The sequence below is a fragment of the Thalassophryne amazonica genome, chromosome 7 (genome assembly GCF_902500255.1).
Source record: "Thalassophryne amazonica chromosome 7, fThaAma1.1, whole genome shotgun sequence".
Lineage (NCBI taxonomy): Eukaryota > Metazoa > Chordata > Actinopteri > Batrachoidiformes > Batrachoididae > Thalassophryne > Thalassophryne amazonica.
The window spans coordinates 50,284,873-50,309,979 of record NC_047109.1 but is presented as its reverse complement, the minus strand read 5'-3'; the positions used below and the strand labels follow the sequence as shown (position 1 = coordinate 50,309,979).

At 43.6% G+C, this 25,107-nt stretch overlaps 1 protein-coding gene across 1 annotated transcript in view; it reads left to right on the top strand.

The window, feature by feature from the left end:
• iglon5 (IgLON family member 5) overlaps window positions 1-25,107 on the top strand; it is a 556,035-nt gene that overhangs the window by 513,017 nt on the left and 17,911 nt on the right. Inside the window, exon 4 of the mRNA XM_034174134.1 lies at window positions 4,322-4,441. Within this exon, the coding sequence (XP_034030025.1) occupies window positions 4,322-4,441 (120 nt within the window). The remainder of the gene's footprint in view (window positions 1-4,321; window positions 4,442-25,107) is intronic.

The window sequence follows — 25,107 nt, the reverse complement described above, 5'->3', positions numbered from 1 at the left end:
GCAAATACTCACATTCACTGGCGTTTGGCACGTTGGAGAGGTGTTCTCTTCACGGATGAATCCCGGTTCACACTGTCCAGGGCAGATGGCAAACAGCGTGTGTGGCGTCGTGTGGGTGAGCGGTTTTCTGATGTCAATGTTGTGGATCGAGTGGCCCATGGTGGCGGTGGGGTTATGGTATGGGCAGGCGTCTGTTATGGACGAAAAACACAGGTGCATTTTATTGATGGCATTTTGAATGCACAAAGATACCGTGACGAGATCCTGAGGCCCATTGTTGTGCCATACATCCAAGAACATCACCTCATGTTGCAGCAGGATAATGCACGGCCCCATGTTGCAAGGATCTGTACACAATTCTTGGAAGCTGAAAATGTCCCAGTTCTTGCATGGCCGGCATACTCACCAGATATGTCACCCATTGAGCATGTTTGGGATGCTCTGGACCAGCGTATATGACAGTGTGTACCAGTTCCTGCCAATATCCAGCAACTTTGCACAGCCATTGAAGAGGAGTGGACCAACATTTCACAGACCACAATTGACAACCTGATCGACTCTATGCGAAGGAGATGTGTTGCACTGCATGAGGCAAATGGTGGTCACACCAGATACTGACTGGTATCCCCCCCCCAATAAAACAAAACTGCACCTTTCAGAGTGGCCTTTTATTGTGGACAGTCTAAGGCACACCTGTGCACTAATCATGGTGTCTAATCAGCATCTTGATATGGTACACCTGTGAGGTGGGATGGATTATCTCAGCAAAGGTGAAGTGCTCACTATCACAGATTTAGACTGGTTTGTGAACAATATTTGAGGGAAATGGTGATATTGTGTATGTAGAAAAAGTTTTAGATCTTTGAGTTCATCTCATACAAAATGGGAGCAAAACTAAAAGTGTTGCGTTTATATTTTTGTTGAGTGTATGTCTCGCATTCACCCATTCACACAAACACATTCATACACCAATGTCAGGGTGCTGCCATCGGGAGCAAATAGGGCATTAAGGACTTTGCCCAAGAGTCCTTAGTGATTTACTGGTTTGGGTGGGTTCTCAACTGAGGATCCTCTGGTTTGAAGCACAGCGCGTAACCACTAGTTTATCACCTCCAGGTCCATAGTTTTGAACAAAACTTTATTTAGTTTTTAATTAATTGATGTTAATGTAGTGATATTTAACCCCATTGGTTGAACTTAATGCAGCTTTTGATTGTTTTAACCTACACGGATTGAGGTCATTGGTATGAGTTGAATAAATGTCACAGGAATAAGTTTGTATTTCACAACTCCCTGCCAGTTGCTGTTGTTTCAGAGCATCAAATGAATCTACATCAGGTGACATGCCAAGCAAACCTGCTAGCCATGTGCAGTCGACAACATGGATCCACCCGCTCATATCTCCTTTGCAGAAACTGGTTCCAGTTTGATCAAAACTTATGGAGATTTCAGAACTGTTCCTCAAAGGCTTTCATTTGTTGCCCAGGGAAAATGACACAGGACACAGAATTAATTTTTATTTATGCTACGTGGCTAGCAGTGATGCTAACCTAGCATGGAGTCCTCGGTGCCACAGCAAAGTCAGGTCAATATGTAGTACAACCCCAATTCCAATGTAGTTGGGACGTTCTATAAAATGTAAATAAAAACAGAATACAATGATTTGCAAATCCTCTTCAACCTATATTCAATTGAATACACCACAAAGACAAGATATTTAATGTTCAAACTGATAAACATTATTGTTTTTTGTGCAAATATTTGCTAATTTTGAAATCAATGCCTGCAACATGTTTCAAAAAAGCTGGGACAGTGGTATGTTTACCACTGTGTTACATCACCTTTCCTTCTAACAACACTCAATAAGCATTTGGGAGCTGAGGACACTAATTATGAGTGCCATGATTGGGTATAAAAGGAGCATCCCCAAAAGTCTCAGCAAAGCAAAGCAAAGATGGGGTGAGGATCAGCAATATGTGAACAACTGCATGAAAAAAATAGTCCAACAGTTTAAGAACAATGTTTCTCAACATTCAATTGCAAGGAATTTAGGGATTCCATCATCTACAGTCCATAATATAATCAGAAGATTCAGAGAATCTGGAGAACTTTCTACACGTAAGCGGCAAGGCTGAAAACTAACACTGAATGCCTGTGACCTTCGATCCCTCAGGTGGCACTGCATTAAAAATCGACATCATCGTGTAAAGGATCTTGCCACGTGGGCTCAGGAACACTTCAGAAAACCATTGTCAGTTAACACAGTTCGCCGCTACATCTACAAGTGCAAGTTAAAACTCTACCATGCAAAGCGAAAGCCATACATCAACAACATCCAGAAGCGCCGCCGCCTTCTCTGGGCCCAAGCTCACTTGAAATGGACAGATGCAAAGTGGAAAAGTGTGCTGTGGTCTGATGAGTCCACATTTCAAATTGTTATTGGAAATCAAAAAGACCATCCAGATTGTTACCAGCACAAATTTCAAAATCCAGCATCTGTGATGGTATGGGGGTGTGTTAGTGCCCATGGCACAGGCAACTTACACATATGTGATGGCACCATCAATGCTGAAAGGTACATCCACGTTTTGGAGCAACACATGCTGCCATCCAAGCAGTGTCTTTGTCAGGGACGTCCCTGCTTGTTTCAGCAAGACAATGCCAAGCCACATTCTGGACGTGTTACAACAGCATGGCTTTGTAGTAAAAGAGTGTGGGTACTAGACTGGCCTGCCTGCAGTCCAGACTTGTCACCCATTGAAAATGTGTGGCGCATTATGAAGCGCTAAATACGATAATGGAGACCCCGGACTGCTGAATAACTGAAGTCGTACATCAAGCAAGAATGGGAAAGAATTCCAACTACAAAGCTTCAACAATTAGTGTCCTCAGTTCCCAAACACTTATTGAGTGTTGTTAGAAGGAAAGGTGATGTAACACAGTGGTAAACATACCACTGTCCCAACTTTTTTGAAACATGTTGCAGGCATCCATTTCAAAATGAGCAAATATTTGCACAAAACAATAAAGTTTATCAGTTTGAACATTAAATATCTTGTCTTTGTGGTGTCTTCAACTGAATATAGGTTGAAGAGGATTTGCAAATCGTATTCTGTTTTTATTTACATTTTACACAACGTCCCAACTTCATTGGAATTCAGGTTGTAGTTTGTTAGAGTGAATCGCCTTTACAAACAAGGTGTGAGGCAGACCAACCAGTAAAGAGGAGGTGCTGACAAGGTATCGCCCCATCGTGGGGCGGCGGCGGGGAGCTGTCAGGCTGCCTGAATGAATAACGGTTCAGTAACAGTGCCAAACCAGGACTGGGACTCAGTCATCAAGTCCACAGCAAAGTGAGTGAGAGTTTGACTGATCCTGAGTGACATGATGTATTGGATCACAAATGCTTGGCCTGATGGATCTCAGACCTTTTCCCCCAGCATGTGTCAATTTCTATGCATATTTTGGGGCTCCATGTTGTGCAGCTTGCAGTTATAAATCACATGCAGCACATAACTGAAAGTCTTTAACAGGCAGTTCCATTTTGCTGTAACGAAAGCAATGTAGGCGACAGCGTCAGCCTTGTCACATCGCGCCACCATCAAACAAATGCTCTGATCTGCATGGTCCAAAGAACAGAACAGATGACCATGTTACAGTACATGTTTACATGCAAGCGTAAGCATCCTGCAATTTCAGACCGAGCTTGATATTGCACAAAATAATTACACCCTCAAGTCAGTGCATCAAGCGGCTGCAGCTTCACTGCCACTCCAATCCATGCTTTATCGCTTCAAGTATTCAACTCTAGCAATATAGAAAAAAATAGGATCTGCAGTAGACATCTTGCAAAAAATAAAAATAAAAGCAATCTCAGGGTGGAGCTCATTAAAAACAATGATAATGGACCATTTACACTCAAGAGCCATCTTGTTATTGAACAAACTACATGAGCGCCAACACTAGTCTTTGAGTTTTTGGGCAAAAGAGACCTTATTCAATGGGGCAGATTTTCTACAACTTCTACAAGTGTCCTCCTTTTCTTTGGAGATCAACTTAGATTAGAAGTCAGGAGAAGGTGAATTTGAGGCACATTTGCAGTACATTGCATTCTAAATAGCTGGTCAAGCATATTCTGGCACACTTCAGTAAGCACTCGGGCACAGATCATTAATGTGCTGATTGCCTGTCTGTCTGCTGTGCAGGGATTTGCTTTGTGCTTCAAACTTTAATATGCCATAAAGTCAAGTGGTGGCAACAGTTTATGAAATACGAGGCAAGTTTTAAAGTTTTATTCTAACATCAGCGTCTTGTTTTCCAGTGCCGGCCAGAATCGTAAACATCTCCATGGATGTGTCGGTGAATGAGGGAGAGAACGTAAACCTCTTCTGCCTGGCAGTGGGCCGGCCTGAGCCCACCGTCACCTGGAAAGACCAGAAATGTAAGTTAGTCCATGTTGTTGCTTATCATCAGATTCACACTTGTTTACAGCTGTGATATTATCTTGGTGTTGGTAGTTTTTCTGTTTTTTTTCCTTCCAACTTTATCAGCATTCGCGTCACGTGCTCCGTGCCCGTGCCATTGCCCTTTAAGCCAGCTGTTTGGTTTGGCCACATTTTAAAATTATGCTCCTGTGTTTTCCCTTGATCCCATTGTTTTGTTCCACACATTATTGGTAATTATCCCCACCACGCCACCTGTAATCGTCAGCATCTGTCATTGTGCACTCTGTCAAACTCTATCAGGATGTTAACTGAGGCCAGCAGCCTATTTCTGACTTAAATCAGCCATTTTTTTGTGTGAATGGGTTTGTGGCATCACATCCATTTTATTTTCGATGATGAATTCAAGCCCATCTGATTTGATCTAAACAGAATTTGTTCTTGATCAGAATTAGTTTGACCGCTGTCTAATGTCAGACAGGTAAGGCATTTAGAGATGTTATGGTCTTATAGTTGTTACCAAATGTCATTGTTGCTTTAGGCCTCATCATATTTATCAAGCGAAATGTACCAAGCGAAATGTAAACAAAAAAAATCTTGCCACAACTGGGAGGGAATAAGGATTGCGGAAGACAGCTGACCGACCACACAGACTGCACCTCGACCCACCCTGAATGATTCGTGCACATGCTGTGCGCATTAAATCTCCGAAGGCAGTACCAGTGTAGGTGGAACACAATAGGATTTCCTAGACAGCTGTCAGAATGCAGTGAGATTATGACAAATGCACTTATATTGCCGTGTAAAAAAAAAAAAAAATGTGGGACAGGGCAATTTAGGGCTAGAAATAAGGTAATAACAGAATAGAATAAAAATATGTAATGATGTTAGTTCAAACAGGTGATGTCAACATATGATTGTTATTGTGATTTGGTACAAAAGCAGTATCCATGAAATGCTGGGTCTTTGAAGAGCAAAGATGGACAGAGAACCTCCAACTTCTCAACAAATGCTTGAGGAAATTATTGAAATGTTTTAAACAATGTTCATCAAAGAAAGATGGCAAGAAATTTGCATATTTCTCAGTCTACAGTGCATAATTTTGTGAAAAGATTCAAAGAATCTGAAGAAATTTTTGCAAACCTAATATTTGATCGCTTATATGCCACTGCATCAAAAACCACCATTCATCAATAACTGATATAACCACATGGGCAATGGATTACTCTGAGAAATGTTTGTCACAATACAAAATTATATTATAAATGCCATTTAAAACTTTTTCTGTGCCAAAAAAGCCTTATATTAATGTTGTCCAAAAGTGAGATTAACGTCTCTGAGCTCAGAGGTGTCTGTAATGACCCATCACACAGTGGAAACATACAGTGTGGTCAGATAAATCAGTGTTCCAGATTTTTTTTTTAGAAGAAATGGATGCCATGTGCTCCAGACCAAAGACACAAAGGACCATCCAGACTGTTATCGGCAACCAGTCCAATAGCCAGGGTCTAGTCAATGCTTGGCAAAGGTAATTTTCACTTCTGTGATGGCAGCTTTAATGCAGAAAAGTACATTGAGATTTTAGAGCCACATATGTTGTCTTCAAGACGACAGCTTTTCCAAATACGTCCATGCATTTTTGAAGAAGACAATTCAAAACCACATTCTGCACCAACCTGGTCTCACGGCAAGTTTGATTCAGCAGCACCAAAAAAAAAACAAAAAAACGTGAGACTGGGCTGTTCTGCACACATTTCAAAAGCATGGCTATGGAAGTAAAAGATGTGGGTTCTGGACTGGCCTGCCTGCAGTCCTGACCTGTCCCTATTAGAGACTGTGTGAAGAAATTTGAAACAAAAATGCAACAACGACCCTGCATTGTAGCACCCCTTAAGAAGTATTTGCAGGAAGAATGAGACAAAATAATGCTCAAAATGCTTCCTCACTTGTATCCTCAATGCCAAAATGTCTTGTAAGTGTTGTGAGAAGGAATGGCAACATAACAAATGCTTAAGCGTCTAAACTTTTATTACATCCGCAAGGATGCAATAAAGTCATCTGTGTTTATCTGTCTATCTGTCTGTCTGTCTTTTAGCAGAATTACATCAAAACTACTGCACGGATTTTGATGAAATTTTCACGATGGATACATATTAGGTTATGGAAAAAGCTACTAAATTTTGGAGGTGATCCAGATCCGGATTCTGAATCAAGTTTCACCTTATATAGCCTTTGAAGGATTATGGCAAAACTACTTAATGGATTATCACCAAATTTTCACCACAGATAGAGATAATGGGGCATGCAAAAGGCTCCACTGAATTTTGGAGGTAATCTGGATCCGGATCCGGATTCTAGATCAAGATTTCCCTTTATATAGGCTTTGAAGGATTACTTCAGAACTACTTCACAGATTCTCACCAAATTTGCACCAGAGATAGAAAAGTCCCCACAGATGCTGGTTGTAGAATCTGTACAGGCAGATCATTCCACAGAGCTGGAGCATGGTGGGTAAAGGCTCTGGAACCCACTGACTTTTTATTCACCCGAGGGACGCACAATAGACCTGCACCCTGTAAACGCAGGGCCCAAGCCGGTACATAGGGCTCAACCATGCCGGCCAGGTAAGGGGTGCCAGTCCGTGAACAATTTTGTAGGCCAATAATAACATTTTAAAATCTGATCTCCACAAGACCGGAACCCAGTGAATGGACGCCAGAACCGGCGTAATGTGGTCAAACCTTCTGCTTTATGTCAGAAGTCTGGCAGCAGCATTTTGAACTAGTTGAAGACCCCTGATGCTGGACTGCGGTAAACCAGAAAACAGAGCACTACAATAGTCCAATCTGGAAGAAATAAAAGCATGAATCAGAGTCTCAGCATCAGCTATAGATAGGATGGGATGAATCTTCGCTGTATTTCTTAGATGGAAGAAAACAGTCCTCGTAATGTCCCTAATGTGGAGGTCAAAGGACAATGTAGGATCAAAAATTACCCCAAGGTTTCTCACTTTGTCAGTATGATGTATAACACATGAACCTTGGTTAAGCGCTAGCTGATCAAATTGATGCCGATATCTTGCTGGACCAAGAACCATCATTCCAGTCTTATCAGAGTTCAAAAGCAGAAAGATACTAAACATCCAACTTCTCACTACTGCAAGGCAGTCTTCTAAAGATTTTATGTGGACAAGATTTCTAGCAGTTTTCGGCATGTACGAGGTCTATTAGAAAAGTATCCGACCTTATTATTTTTTTCAAAAACCATATGGATTTGAATCACATGTGATTACATCAGACATGCTTGAACCCTCGTGGGCATGCGAGAGTTTTTTCACGCCTGTCGGTTACGTCATTCGCCTGTGGGCAGTCTTTGAGTGAGGAGTGGTCCACCCTCTCGTCGATTTTTTTCATTGTTTAGGAATGGCTCAGAGACTGCTGCTTTGTTTGATCAAAATTTTTTCAAAACTGTAAGGCACAACTGAGTGGACACCAGTCGATAAATTCAGCTGGTTTTCTGTAAAAATGTTAACGGCTGATGAGAGATTTTGGTCTGGTAGTGTCGCCGTAAGGACGGCCCACGGTGCCTGATGGCGATCTGCGCTTCGAGGCGGCAGCGTCTCGCCGTTTCAAGTTGAAAACTTCCACATTTCAGGCTCTGTTGACCCAGTAAGTCGTCAGAGAACAGAGAACTTTCAGAAGAAGTCGGCATGAGGAGTTTATTCGGACATTCCATTGTTAACGGACATTTTGTAATGAAAGAACGTGCGGGAAGAGTCGCATGTCGGGCCGGACCCGACCGCGGGGGGTCGCGACAGGAAAAACACCTCCGTTGGAAACCTTAACGGGCAAGTTGGAACATGCCCAAGCTGTTAAACAGTTTCTCAGTTACTCACTTGTTGAAAGCCATCAAAAGCCGCCTGAATTTTACAAATGGTTTTCAACACGGTTTTTCCTGTCGCGGCGCACACAGATTCATCGAGTCGTCACGGAAACGACTCGGCGCGCACGTCTTTCATTAAAAAATGTCCTTAAACAGTGGAATGTCCGCATAAAGTCCTCATGCTGGCCTCTTCTGAATCTTCTCTGTTCTCTCACGACGTCCTGGGTGAATTAAGCCTTAAATTAGGATGTTTTCAGGTTGATACAGGCCGACGACTGCGCCTGGAAGTGCTGCACGACGTCCCGCTCCGTGGGAAGTCCTTACACCGACAGAAACACCCCATAATCTCTCATCAGCCGTTAAACCTTTCACCAAAAACCAGCTTAATTTCTCGAACAGTGTCCACTCGGATATTCCTCACAGGTCCAGAAAAAATTTTGATAAAGCAACGCGCATCGTCTCGAGCAGCGTGTGAAACAAAGGAATTCAGCCGAGAGGGCGGGACCACATCTCACTCAAGGCCTGCCCACAGGGAAATGGCGTCACCGACACGCGTGAAAAAACTCACGCATGCGCACGAGGGCTCAAGCATGATTGGTGTATTCGCACGTCATTCAAATCCATATAGTTAAAAAAAAATAAAAGGGTCAGTTTATTATCTAATAGACCTCGTATAGTTGACTGTCATCAGCATAGCAATAAAAAGCACCCCAAAATGCCGTGATATGTTCCCAGTGGTTTTATATACAGGGAAAAAAGCAGGGGGCCCAGAACAGATTCCTGCGGAACCCCAAACTTCATGCCCCTAAAATCAGAGGTAGTGTCATTGCACAAAACACAGTGGGAACGTCCAGACAGATAAGATGTCAACCATGCAAGGGCAGCTCCAGTCATCCCGAAATGATTTTCCAACCTATCAAGCAGAATATGATGATCAACGGTGTCAAACGCAGCACTGAGATCTAACAACACCAAGACTGTAGCGGTATCCGAGTCTATTGCTCGCAGATCATCCATCCATCCATCCATTTTCTTCCGCTTTATCCGGAGTCGGGTCGCGGGGGCAGCAGCTCAAGCAAAGCCGCCCAGACCTCCCAATCCACACACACCTCCCCCAGCTCCTCCGCGGGAACCCCAAGGCGTTCTCAAGCTAGCCGAGAGATGTAGTCCCTCCAGCGTGTCCTGGGTCTTCCCCGGGGCATCCTCCCAATGGGACGTGTCCGGAACACCTCTCCAGTGAGGCGTCCAGGGGGCATCCGGAAAAGATGCCCGAGCCACCTCAACTGACTCCTTTCGACGTGGAGGAGCAGCGGCTCGACTCCGAGCTCCTCCCGAGTGACCGAGCTCCTCACCCTATCTCTAAGGGAGTGCCCAGCCACCCTGCGGAGGAAACTCATCTCGGCCGCTTGTACTCACGATCTCGTTCTGTCGGTCATGAGCCAAATCTCATGACCATAGGTGAGGATCGGAACGCAGAACGATCGGTAAATCGAGAGCTTTGCCCTCCTACTCAGCTCTCTCTTCACCACAACGGTCCAATACAGCGACCGCATCACTGCAGATGCTGCACCGATCTATCTATCAATCTCACGCTCCATCCGTCCCTCACTCGTGAACAAGACCCCGAGATACTTAAACTCCTCCACTTGAGGCAAGGACACTCCACCGACCTGAAGAGGGCAAAGCACCGTTTTCCAGTCGAGAACCATGGCCTCAGATTTGGAGGTGCTGATTGTCATCCCAGACGCTTCACACTCGGCTGCAAACCACCCCAGTGCATGCTGAAGGTCCTGATTTGATGAAGCCAACAGGACCACATCGTCCGCAAACAGCAGAGACGAGATTCTGTGGTTCCCAAACCAGACCCCCTCTACACCCTGGCTGCACCTAGAAATTCTGTCCATAAAAATAATGAACAGAACCAGTGACAAAGGGCAGCCCTGGTGGAGGCCAACGTGCACTGGAAACAGGTTTGACTTACTACCGGCAATGCGAACCAAGCTCCTGCTGCGGTAGTACAGGGACCGGATTGCCCTTAGCAAAGGACCCCGGACCCCGTACTCTCGGAGCACCCCCCACAGGGTGCCCCGAGGGACACGGTCGAACGCCTTCACCAGATCCACAAAACACATGTGGACTGGTTGGGTGAACTCCCATGAACCCTCGAGCACCCGATGGAGCGTGTAGAGCTGGTCCAGTGTGCCGCGACCAGGACAAAAACCACACTGCTCCTCCTGAATCCGAGGTTCGACCATCGGTCGAATTCTCCTCTCCAGTACTCTGGAATAGACCTTACCGGGGAGGCTGAGGAGTGTGATCCCCCTATAGTTGGAACACACCCTCCTGTCCCGCTTCTTAAACAGAGGGACCACCACTCTGGTCTGCCAATCCAGAGGCACTGTCCCCGATCGCCACGCGATGTTGCAGAGGCGTGTCAGCCAAGACAGTCCCACAACATCCAGAGACTTAAGGTACTCAGGATGGATTTCATCCACCCCAGGAACTTTCCAACCACCTTGGTGACTTTGGCCTGGGTAATGGATGAGTCCACCTCTGAGTGAATGATATTTTCTAAAAGCAGACTGCAATGGCTCAAAAAGATCATTCTCAGTAAGGTGGCCCACGAGCTGCCGTGAAACCACCTTTTCCAGAATTTTAGAGCAGAATGATAGATTTGATATCGGCCTATAATTTTTCAATACATCAGGAATGAGATTGGATTTCTTAAGTAATGGTTTAACCACTGCAGATTTAAAACAATTTGGAACAGATCCAGAATTGAATGAAAAGTTAACTATTTCCAGCACAGTCGGCCCAAGTATGGGCCACAGATCCTTAAACAATTTTGTTGGTATAGGATCAAATAAACACATTGTGCTTTTAGTAGACATCACAAATTTCGTCAGCACACCTCATGAAATACTATTAAATTCTATAAATCTAGGTAGCACGTCAATGGTAGCCCCCACCTCAATAGCTGGGTACGAGTGGACCAAAGTATGCTGAGATGTGCTCATTGTATTATCTTCTATTTTTGTTCAGAAAGTCCTGTGCTAAAAGGGAGAATGACCAACAGGTGACTGTCCATGCATAAGAAATGCCACCGTATCAAACAAAAACTTTGAGTTATGCTTGTTTTTGTTGATCAATTCAGAGTAATAGGCCTGCTTTGTAGCCAATAGAGCATGCTTATGATCTAAAACAGCTTCACGTCATGCAAGGTGGAACACCTCTGGTTTGGAACGACGACATTTCCATTCCAAACCTCTAGCCTTCTGCCTAAGGTCACGCAAGTAAATGATGAACCAAGGTGTCTGTGCTTTTGTTCAATGGTTATTCCAATCAAAAGCTACAGTGGGGTTAGAGCCTATACCGGTGGTCAGTGGGCGAGATACAGGGTGTACCCCGGATGGGCCACAAGTCCATCACATGGTGTATATTAGCAAATTAAATTAAACTGACCAGAAAATTGTTATTTATTTATTTTATTTGTATTTTCCACCATCCCAACTTGGCCCTGTGACAGACTGGTGTCCTGTCCATGGTGTACCCTGCCTCACGCTCATGACTGCTGTGATAGACTCCACGCCCCCCCCCCCCCCCCAACTGATGTTAGGTTGTACTTTGTCCTTTTGACATTTCATCACTGTCAATTCATTGTTCAAACACCTTTTTTATTGAACAAGAGTGGGTTTGTCTCAGCTGCAGCAGCTCAGTTAAAGTGAAGCACCAAGACAAGCAATAATAAATAGGTCAGTGTGAGCAAGTCCTGTGCACAATGTAATTATACTGTAAGTTCAATAAATACACAACCTGCTGTGCTGCTGTACTTTGAGGACAGACAGCACCGGGCTAGCTTAGAGCTCTGTTTTAAATCTTGTCTGTGCTTTTTGTCCCTGAATTAGCTTGTTGTGCATGTAATGTCTTTCTATGTTTGTGAACCTGCACAGTGAAGGCCTTCGGGCTTACACACGTCCAGTCGTGATCACACTCCCACAGACGCACAAAAAATGGAAAAGAAGAACAAGTCAGGGAACGTGCACATACACCTGCAGTCTTGCACACGAACACAGGAAAACAGAACCTTTACATCACAAACTCTGCGCAGTTGTCCTTACTTACGTACGAGCCTTACAGCATTTCTCCTCTGTCAGCAGTAATCCTCTCTCTCCAGCCTCCTCCACCACCGCACTGCCTCCTCTCAGTCTCACTCCCCCCAACTAGCCCCTCAGCTTGCAGAGAAAGAGATAGGGGCCACATTGCTATTCTGTGGGAGTCTCTGCAACCAAGCCATCAGTTGCAGGCGACCAGGGGTGGTGGCGGAAGGGAGGGGCAGAGGAGCCCAACGAAACAGCAAGAAGCTGCCAACCATCTGTCCCCATTACTCCAACACTGCACCGAGAAACCAGAGGGAGGCACAATGAGGAGAGGAGTGCGTGTGCATGTTCAGAATGGGTGCACGATGGTGAGGTTCGCGTAGTTGCACTCCCACAGAGGTGAGACACAGATTTGTTGAAAGTCTTTCGACTTGCTTTTAGTTACCGGACCATTCTGTCACACAGAGATAGTGATGCACTTGTTTTTCTCAGGCGCCACCTTCCTCATCTCGCTAAAGCGTGGATACAATCTATCACGCCCATTTCCTCTCAGCAGAATCCATCAGTTGACCCCCTCACAGAGATACAGGCACTCTGTCTCATTCAGTTAAATACACCATCCCATCAGGGCCTTATCATCAGACATCCCATCCATTAAAACATGCACCAACATACTGCAGACGTCGCACCAATAAATGGACGCTGGTGGTGCAGCGTTGATGAAGGAGCTCTCTCTCTTTTTAATGCACACTAAGAAGACAGTGATGATGATGAGCAATTAGGGTATTTATAGGTGTGTGATAAGGAGTATGTGATTGTTCAGCAGCAAAAAATGCTTTTGGAATTTCAGAGGTAGACATTTCAGCTTTCCACTGGCCCTGTTCCATTTGACTAACTATACTTCTAGAGGAGGTTGAAACACCTTGGGCCCTATTTTACACTTTCCAACTAAGACAGTTGTCATTTTCACACCCATCCCCAATGTTGTGTAAGTATTAAGTCTACTTGCCTTCATCTGTGCACTTATGGGCATGTTGGTCTTAGAAGAGAATAGAATAGAATAGAATAGAATAGAACCTTTATTGCCATTGTACATATACATACATACAACATACATACATTTGTCTTCTGCATATAAGCCATCCTAATTACAGTTAGAGATAATCCAACCACTACGAGCAGTGAGCAGCCACAGTCCAGTGCCCAGGGACCAACTCCTGATGTAGAGACGCTGCATTGGTCAAGGACAGAGAAAGGAGCAGACCCTAAATAAGCATGTTTTTGATTGTGGGAGGAAACCGGAGTGCACGTACGAAATCCATGCAGACACAGGGAGATCCAAACTCCATACAGAAAGGTTGGGAAGTGATCCCATGACCTTCTTGCTGTGAGGCAGCAATGCTAACCACTAAGGCCCCGTGCCGCCCTATCTGGATATTCATTACCATGTCTACAAATACGAAGGCTTATACTTCTGAGTTGTGGAAAGTCATTCCACTGCTATGCTGATGACACAGCTGTATTTAAGGGCAGATCCAAACCCCTCTTCTTTTCGGGTATCTTCCTTCTCTTAATTATTACTCCCTCTTCTACTCATCACCCTCACTTCTTGCCTGGAGGAGATAAAGGCATGGATGAGTCAAAACCTTCTTTAATTACACAGCTCCACAACATAAGCCATTCTAGTCGGCACCCCCCATCAGGTCCAATCATCCACTTTAACCTCCACCTTCTTCGCCGGTCAAGACATCCCGCTTTCAACTACCGTTACTAACCTTGGTGTGAGACTGGACCATCACCTCACATTTGATAATCACATCAACCACCTGTTTAAGACTTGCTTCTTCCATCTCAGAAACATCTCTAAGCTCTGTTCCTCCCTCACCCTCACTGATGCTGAAAAGCCCTTCCATGCCTTTGTTTCCTCTAAGATTGACTACTGTAACTCTCTGCTCTTTTTGATTTTGGGGGAAAAAACCTTCAAAGGCTCCAATATATTCAAAACAGTGCAGCTAGAATTCTGATGAGTATGTAAACAGGAACACATTACACCTTTTCTCCATAATCTTCACTGGATCCCCATCACTTACAAAATCCATTTTAAGATTGCTCTCATCACCCACCAATCCATCCATGGCAATGCCCCCACATACCTCAAAAACCGCCTCACTCCCCACACATCCTCCCGGTCCCTCTGTTCATACAACACTAATCTTCTCCGTCCCCCTCGCACAAAAAGTCACACCATGGAAGACAGGGCTTTCTATTCAGCTGCCCCTCAGATATGGAACTCCCTCCCTGACCATCTAAAGGTGACACAAACTGTTTAAGCTTTGAATAAAAGCCTAAGGACATACCTGTTTAGACAGGCCTCTTACAGGTCTCAGTAATTTTGAACTGTTGCGTCTTGGTGTTTTATTTTTTTGTTTTTTGTTTTTTTTTATGATTTATTTAGGTTTTATTCCATTCTGCTGACTGTTTTATCTTGAGATTTTCTATTTTTAATCTCTTGTTTATCCTTGGTTTTATTTAGTTGTTGATTTTTGAGAGCACTTTGAGAGTTTTATTAATGAAAGGTGCATTATAAATAAAATTTATTATTGTTAATTTTTATTACTATAATGATGAAAGAGGTGACAATGGCAAGATAGATCATCAGAAACCAGGTCTAAAATTGAATTGTTTTTTTGTTTTTTTATCATTTTATATGACAATGATGTGCATATGCTCATGCCTGTAACACAGGCATGAGCATATGCACATCAGTCTACACTGAAACTGAATTTAAAACTGAAATTAAAAACCAAATAACAGTAAACACAAATGAAAGTTCAACTTACTGTTGCATGGCTTCACCTCAGGGACCTTTGGTAGCTGCTCCTGCAAATTATTTGCTCATATCCTTTGATGCAGTTATTCCCCCGAAAGCCTCTGACTCGTGTCCACCATATAAATAGCAATGTGCCAGGTTCCAGAGCACCCAGTATGTACAGGTAATGACAAATAACAGTGTGATTGCTGTAATTCACGCTATGCCCAAAACACATGCATGATTAATTATTTAACCACTATTTAATTACAATTTCTTTGCACCCTGAACCTAATTTTAACATCAGATTATATCCACTGTGTAAATACCAAAGTGAAGTTGGACATGCCCCAAATGCACACGTGCCATGTAGATGAACACCAGTTTCTTTGCAATTGTTGTTAATGTGGTAATTTCCACAAAAGCTGTCTGGATTTTAAAATTGATATCATGCAGTGAGATGCCACCAGGACCGGTATTTTCCATAATTGACTTTGTTATGTAAAGAACAAGCATGCACAACAGAAGGCTGTAGTTACCCCGGGCAACCTGAATTACCCTGATTTTATTAAGCATGTATAAGAGATCCAGGTGAAGTGGACCTTTCTAGTTTAAAGTCCACTCTAGGCTCAGTTAGCACAGCCGGCACATTTTGGTCTCTTCCAAATGATAATCTCAGGCAGCCTGTGTGTCTCTGTTTCAAACTGATTCCAGACCACTGAGCCTCCACGGTGGTTTTCATAATGGGAATGGATAAGAGCTGCAGAGAAATCAAGTGGCCTGACAATCTGAACTGGCTCATATTACTTCAAGGGGTGAAAAAAATGAGTGTGGTTATACTGTCTGGTAGACCAGAATCCCTGATCCGTTATCCCCCGGCTTTCATTCGGGCACTCCTTCTCTTGCTTCTGAGGTGAAATCCAACTATCTTTGATGGTCAGGAGTCAGCCTTCTTCAAAAGCCATAAGTGGTTGATGGAGCTGTATTTACGGGCTATTGCAGGAGAGCCTGGGGCCAACTCCAGACCAAGTGGAGGGAAGTGTGCCGTGCAGGACCAGAGAGCTCAGCAGCTTCAAAAAAAAGGGTGGGGGAGTGGTGGCGGTGGTGGGGGGGGGGGGGGGGGTGAGAAGAGGGTGAGAGCTGCTTTACATCACATATAGGTGCAGCTGGGGATGAAAAGCCCACGATAGCACTAACGGCTTCATCCACATTAAATACCTGACTCAACATCTCTGTACCACCTCCACCACCCCTCCTCCCCACCTTTCTGATGCTGTTCTCCTTCTTCGTAGCTGTATCTCTTTCACAAGATATACTATATCCTGTCATCCTGTGCCCTCTTTAAGTACCTTCGCACCTTCTTGAAAGGGATGTCGCAGAGTTCATTCGACAAAAGGACAAACGGGAGGGAAGGATGGAAAGATGTGTGGGGGGAGTTTTGTGTGTGTGCACATGGGGGTTTGTGTGTGTATGTGTGGTTGTTAACACATTAGTAAAAGATGCTGCACCATTGCCATGCAGCCGAAGCCATCGCCGTGGTTGTCGCTCGTCGCGCCACATGCGCTTTTGCCACCACAGCTGCGAATAATCGTCTCCAGCTCAGTAGCTGCACTAATAATCCTCCGGTATATTCTTCAATTGGAACCACGGCGGCGCTAATCTCTGACAGGAATAATCGGGGTGTTTAACGTCTTTTTTTTTAATGTTTACTTCACATGCGCTTGTGAGCAGGTTGTGCATTTCAGAATTTAAGCAAAGGTCCGCTGATTGACAGCATTTGTGTGTGTAAGGTTTGGAGGGGTGACAGAACAGCGAAAGGCAATTTAAGAGCTGGATTTCCTTGTTAGCAGCAAGATTATATATTATGTCGTGTTCCACAGTCTGCTTTCTTTAATGGGTTAGAGGAGAGGACAAACAGGCCTAATGGTTTTGGAGGCTGAGACAGCTGCCTGCAAAGACAAGGAGGACAGGGCACACTCACTCTCTCCTTCTCTTCTCTTTCTCTTTGCTTCCATCCTGCCTTTCTCTCACAGTAACACATCTACCATCCATTCCCTTGCATGCCAGAGCCAGTCCGTCCCTTCCGTCCTGTCCTCCGCAAGAGATTCTGCAGCTCGTGTCGCCTAAGAAAAATAATGACTGCTGAAGTGCGAGACTGACTAATTTGCTTTTGATGGCACCTGGGAGTTTGTCAACACCAAATAATAGACAAATATAGCTCTCAGTAGGTGAAGTGGCGAACAAGCACTCACCCCCTGGTGTGTCCGTTTTGTGGAAGTACGGCTTACCGTGTCTCCCGAGACTTAAAAACATGATGGAGTCACTGCTGCCAAAACACATTTCTTTACTTTGCATCTCGCCAACAAATGCACTAGCTGATGGAGTACTGCTGACTGCAGCTGTTAGAGAGCTGCAGTATAGATCATATAACAAACTGCAGCGTCCTTCCTCCTTTTTTAGTGTGAAAACAGACTTCAGGCCTATATGATCTAAATTAAACTAGAAGGGGCACTCAGAGAGTGCAACACCTCCACCTTAAATGTTTGACACTGATTTATGCATATTGTTTGTCTTTGTTTCAGCATGACCATAAAAGATGTTTCTGTGTCGTATTGACTTTTGATTAGTTCTGTTCAAAATTGCACCACTTTATTCTTGACTTGCACACAGCCCTTTCACCATGTTTAATCCATATTGATTCTAAACTGTTGTATTTACACATTTATGATATTGAGTTTGACCCAGTAAGATCAGAAGAAAAAGTCATTCTTAAATAGATCTTAAGGCCCATCAATGCCTGTGGTAATCCACGAATACCGTAGCTCCCATCCAACCTAATGGAGCTTGAGAGGTGCTACAAAGAGGAATGGACAAAACTGCCCAAAGATAGGTGCAACAAGCTTGTGGCATCTTATTCAAGAAGACGTAAGGCTGTAATTGCTGCCAAAGGTGCATTAGCAAAGTATTGAGCAAAGGGTGTGAATATTTTTGGACACGTGATTTCTTAGTTTTTTGTTTTTTTTTTTCAGAATAAATTTGCAAACATTAGAAAAAAAAACTTTTTTCATGTTGCCATTATGGGGTGTTGTGAGTAGAATTTTAACAGAAAAAAATGGATTTACTCCATTTTCAAATGAGGCTGTAACATAACAAAATGTGGAAAAAGTGAAGCACTGTGAATACTTATCCACTACAGTAAAACCCGCCTGAACTGTCATCGTATAAACCACATACTCACACTCACCGGACAAAAGCAAAGGTACCAATGTTTTTGAATAGTTTTCCATGTAATAAACACCATATATACCAGATTTTTATAATGGATTTTCGCTCACATCAGACAAAACGTACCACCCCATCGTAATGCATTTCAATTAAAAACCCCTTGCATGTACTGGACGGAACAGTCTGGGCAGCCACAACAGGGGTACAAAAAGAAGTTCAGCAATGACAGTAGCCGATTTGAGGAAAGTGGCTACTATATTTCCTTGATTAAAAGCTCGGGTGTTCATTTTTTGCTCAGACCCAGTGCCTAAACGAGGCAGGTCTTTATTCAAGACCTAGCAATTATTAACAAAATGCTTGTTGCCTGCACTTGTCATGATCTTGGGCACAAAAAGGCAGACAGAAATGCAGGACTCACACAGTGGTGTGGGATGAGAAAAAGAGTTTACTCCTAAAACAGGCAGAGTCCGGTACATGGAAAGGCAGGTAAAAATCTGCAGCGGTATTCAAAACATGAGAAGTCAAACATCAGGCAAATCGTTCAAAAACACAGTGTGGCATTAACAACAATCAAGGTCTATGAGAAGGCTGGTAGCAACAACACAAAGGTACAATGAAATGGCAAAGACAAGAGGGAAAACAAAGGTGTAAAATAGCGAAGGTAATGAGAAATAAAGCACAGGTGTGATGGAATATTCAGGAAAGGGGTGTGGCAAACAAAAGGAATAATGTTTTTGAGCCACTGCAGTCTGCTTTTAGAAAATATCATTTCACAGAGACTGCTCTCAATAAAGTGGTCAAGGATCTTCTGCTTGCAATGGATTTGGACACCAATACGGTTTTGGTGCTTTTAGATATCAGTGCTGCATTTAATACCGTGGATCATCATATTCTACTCAACAGGCCGGAAAATCATTTTGGGATTACTGGGAGTGCCCTTGCATGGTTGACATCATACCTGACCAGTCGTTCTAACTGTGTTTTGTAGACAATAACACTACCTCTCACCTTAGTGACATGGAATTTGGGGTTCTACAAGCATGTGTCTTAGGCCCCCTGCTTTTCTCCCTTTATATAGCACCCCTTGGGCACATATTGGTATACATATTGGTATTACATTACACCAATTTTGGCATCTCTTCACTGGCGTCCTGTCCCTGTGAGATCAGATTTGAAGGTTTTGCTACTAACCTATAAAAATTGTTCACACACTGGCACCTCCCTACTTAGCTGACCAAATTAAACCCTATGTACCGGCCCGGGCTCTAGGGTGCAGGACTACTTTGTGTCCCTAGGGTGAATAAGAAGTCTGTGGGTCATAGAGCTTTCTCTTATCGTGCCCCTGTTCTGTGGAATAATCTCCCTGCATCAATAAAACAGTCAGATTCTGTAGAGACTTTTGAGTCCAGACTTAAGACGCTCTTATTATCCCTTTTGTATGGCTGGCATAGTATGTTATTGTGCTTTTTACCCTTTTAAATTCATTTTGTTCAGAAACGGAGCGGGCCATGGCCTCAACTTGATCTAAATTCTGGGTCTTTTAGTGAAGCTTAGGGCTTGTGACTGGCGATCACCTTAGTATTTCTTCTGTTTTTCTTGCTTAATGCTGTAATGCTGAAAAAATATACTATATTGGGTGTGGTGAACAAAAGACAACTGCTTTAAATCAGAGCCGTCTGCATCCCTACAAACCCTCTCTGTCGTCTGACATGCACCTGCTAAACAACAGACTCCGCAAACACTGTGATTGGTGATTTTTTTGTTTTCACGCCTTCCTCTTGCATAATAGAGGAATGTTTGGCAGAAAGGTCCGCAAATATGGCTAACTTTACAACACGGAGTCTAAAAACTACAAAGATGATCAAATGACCCATAATTCATGGAAATTGCACGTACCTTAAACATTGGTTTGGAGGCTGATGATTGTATAAACAAGTGGAGCTCATTGAGGGACAAATTGATCCAGGAAAAGTCACTGTTCCTGTGGTAAATTGCATTAACCACCAATGCGACAGAGAACTTTCAAAGGGTCAGGTGCACGTCAACATCATTGCATGGCCACGCATTTACAGAGTTGTACAACCCCAACTCCAATGAAGTTGGGATGTTGCGTAAAATGTAAATAAAACAGAATGCAATGATTTGCAAATCCTCTTCAACCTATATTCAATTGAATACACCACAAAGACAAGATATTTAAATGTTCACACTGATAGACTTTTTTTTTGTGCAAAATTTGCTCATTTTGAAATGGATGCCTGCAACATGTTTCAAAAAAGCTGGGACAGTGGGATGTTTACCACTGTTTTACATAATCTTTCCTTCTAACAACACTCAATAAGCTTTTGGGAACTGAGGACACTAATTGTTGAAGCTTTGTAGGTGGAATTCTTTCCCATTCTTGCTTGATGTACGACTTCAGTTGTTCAACAGTCTGGGGTCTCCATTGTTGTATTTTGCACTTCATAATGCCCCACACATTTTCAATAGGCAACAGGTCTAGACTGCAGGCAGACCAGTCTAGTACCCGCACTCTTTCACTACGAAGCCACGCTGTTGTAACATGTGCAGAATGTGGCTTGGCATAGTCTTGCTGAAATAAGCAGGGACGTCCCTGAAAAAGACATTGCTTGGATGGCAGCATGTGTTGCTCCAAAACTTGGATATACCTTTCAGCATTGATGGTGCCATCACAGATGTGTAAGTTGCCCATGACATGGGCACTAACACAGTGGGGTTGTAGCTTAGTTCTGCTTTTTAAAACACAGTGGCTGAAGGAGGAGAAGAAAACAAATTGTATTCACTCAGCAGCTGTAGACTGAACAATTGTGTTATTGAACAGTTTATAAAGAAAGAAAGGCAGGCAGACTTTGTCTTCAAGTAATGATGAGGTTTGGAAATGTAATTGATTTTTATGTACTTTACTGGATACAAAGATTGCTTGCTGGCATGGTCTGGCTCTGTCATTGTCTGTGTGTTGGGTGCACACACACACACACACACACACACACACACACACACACACACACACACACACACACACACACACACACACACACACACACACACACACACACACACACACACAGTGTCCAGCAGCCTGGCTAGACTCTATTTCATTAAGTTGATTGTTTTATTTCTTTTTATAGAGTGAGTTCTTGATTGATGGTCAAATCAGTAATTGCGGCTGTTTTGGCTTTTTTCTTGTTTCTTTGTGTTAGTGTTTCTGTTTCAGCTCTCCAACCATAGTTAGAAATCTTTTGTCTTTTCTTTGTCAGTCTCTTTCTTGTTCATCCATCCAATCCATACACACACACAGTCCTGTCTCCCAAAGGAGCCATGCTACTCTAAGAACATTTGGTGATGACAGTGATTTGGGATATATGCCATGCCTATTTGTGACTGCATGGTGTAAAGCCCTGGTCCCACCAAATAATGAAGGATGAATAATGAGCATGTTTTTTTTGCTACGAGAGGGTTTATTCAACTATAGTGGGAGTTTCGTGGCTCTTAGAGGCATTATCTTCAGTTAATGAGGCTCCTCTCTGAGCGTGGGCTAATTTCAAGATGTTCAAAATTTAGCAACAACAGCGTGGGGAAGTTTGTGTACGAGTTACTACTACGATCACTAACGAGGATTATAGAAGCATGTGCATAGTGCTTACGAGGCTGCTAAAAGCCCATTATCCGTGCACCTGGCAACTACGCAGGACCTGAGAGGCTATTTTTGGAGCAGCTGCCCTCTTGTGAACACAATTCCACCTGCTCTGTGCTTCGAACGCTGTATATAAAATAATTATTTTGGAGCAGATTATAATCATTTCCTGCCAAACCTTGGATGCTGAAAACACCTCTAATCGCTTCTGGAATCACAGAAGACTGTTTCATCTGGACGCTTTATTTCCTCTCCTTCATGCTCCATGTGGAAACAAGTGCGGGAGGAGTGTGGGAGGGGCGGAGGGTAGGACCAAACATGCGGTTGTACACCAATGTCGCACTACACGGCACTGCGTGGCTCACACATGGGTCATACGTGGCTGTACATGCTTAGCGGGGCTGATACGAGCCATCCGAGGCTCTAATGACCGATCAGTCATGGCTCACTAGAGGCTGCTACGTGGAACATGCTGGGTACAGAGAGGCACATAGAGGCACCTTAGTAGTGGATACGTGATAGATGAAAACGTGGGTCATTCTTCGAATAGTCACTACATACCCATGCGTGGCTCATTATTCATGGCTTATTATTCGGTGGGACTGAGACTTAATACTCAGTTTTGTTGTGATGAGCCTACATGTGGCCGGCCACTGAAATATGGCTACAGTAGGTTGTTCTATAAACAGATGGGCCATGTGTGGACACTACAGTGGGAAGCCAGTAGGACAGCAATGACAATACTATGGGAGTAAAGCTCTATTTTCTACAAGGACAGAATTTTTTTTTTACCTCGCCACAAATTTGTGTTAGAGTGGCACCAAAAAAGCTAAAAGATGGTATTTAGACTCTAACCTCATCTTTGCAAGGAAGGCACACAGAAAAATGTTTTAATGAAAACCCAACTGATTTTTTTTTTTTTTTTTTTGTGGATATCTGACAAAAGTCAAACTCTAAACGTCATTGTAAAAACTCCATTCTGATCATGAAGGTTTCTGGTGGCAGCATCATGCTGTGAGGATTCTTCATTTTTCCCTGGGATGTTTGTTGCATGGAGGGATATAATGAAATTAGAAAAACAATCCTGAAAGAAAACCTGATGCCATCTGTAAGATGATTGTGATGATGGAGAATGTTTGCTTTCCAACCTAAGCTGCTATTGATTTCCAACCTAAGCTGCTATTGATGTACTATTGCTATTACAGGTGTATAAATATGTGCTGACTTGGAGGAGGTGAATACTTATACATTATACAGTGAGGCCAAAAAGTATTTAGTCAGCTCCTTATTATGCAAGTTCTCCTACTTAGAAAGATGAGAGAGGTCTGTAATTTTCATCATAGGTACACTTCAACTATGAGAGACAAAATGAGAAAAAATAATCCAGGAAATCACACTGCAGAATTTTTAAAGAATTTACGAGGTCTGTTAGAAAAGTATCGGACCTTTTTATTTTATGCAAAAAATATATGGATTTGATTCATATGTTTTTACATCAGCCAAGCTTGAACCTTCGTGCGCATGCGTGAGTTTTTTCACGCCTGTCGGTTGCGTCATTCGCCTGTGAGCAGGCTTTGAGTGAGCACTGGTCCACCCCCTTGTCGTTAAGGAAATGGCGGAATGATTTGGAGCTTTGCTGCATCAATTTTTTCTTGAAACTGTGAGAGACCTCCAGGTGGACACCATTCGGAAAATTCAGATGGCTTTCAGGGACGATTTTCTGGGGATTACACAGATTAAGGAGTGCCCCAGCCGGTTTAAAGACCACCCACAGCGTCTGAGAGCGCGGCGCGCTCCGAGCGCCGATCGACAGGCTGACACCCCGCTGAAACAACCAGATCATTTCCAACGTGAAGGCTTTGTTGATCCGGGACGTCGTCTGACTTTCACAAAAAGGCAGAAGGAGTGGACATCAAGACTTTTTTGGTACATTCTGTTACAGGAGTTTTTTTCATGGAAAAAGAAGCGGATGAATGCGCCACCATGCCGTTCATGGCGCGGGACAAAACCACCTCCATGTTGGTGTCTCAGGACGGCTTTCAGGTGGCTTTCAGACGGCTTCCGGTTGCTTTTCAGTCATGTGAATATCCGAGAAATTGAGCATGAGCTGGACATGCCCCAACATGTCCTGTGAGGCTTCATCACAGCGTTGCTTTGCGCCATGCAGCTCTGCCGCGACGCGCGGGATTCCTCCGCTCCTCTTTCCATGACAAAAACTCCTGTAACAGTGGAATGTGCTGTTCATTTCTAAACTGGACGCTGTCTTGATCCGGTATGTCGTCTGACTAGCACAGGAATTGCGGAAGACGTGTACATCAGCACTTTTTTGGCACATTGAGACAGACGTGTGGAGGAATTCCGCGCATCGAGGCGGAGCCGCATGGCGCAAAGCAACGCCGTGATGAAGCCTCACAGGACATGTTGGGGCATGTCCGGTTCATGCTCAATTTCTCAGACATTCACGGGGCCATGTATCATGAGATTTTAAGCCAAAACCTCCTTCCTTCAGTGAGAGCACTGAAGATGCAACGTGGCTATGTCTTCTAGCATGACAATGATCCCAAACACACCACTCAGACAACAAAGGAGTGGCTCCGTAAAAAGCATTTCAAGGTCCTGGAGTGGCCTAGCCAGTCTCCAGACCTCAACCCCATAGAAAATTTGTGGAGGGAGTTGAAACTCCATGTTGCCCAGGACAGCCCCAAAACATCACTGCTCTAGAGGAGATCTGCATGGAGGAATGGGCCAAAATACCAGCTACAGTGTGTGCAAACCTGGTGAAGACTTACAGGAAACGTTTGACCTCTGTCATTGCCAACAAAGATTATGTTACAAAGTACTGAGTTGAACTTTTGTTATTGACCAAATACTTATTTCCCACCATAATTTACAAATAAATTCTTAAAAATCCTACAATGTGATTTCCTGGATTTTTTTTTTTTTTCTCATTTTGTCTCTCATAGTTGAAGTGTACCTATGATGAAAATTACAGACCTC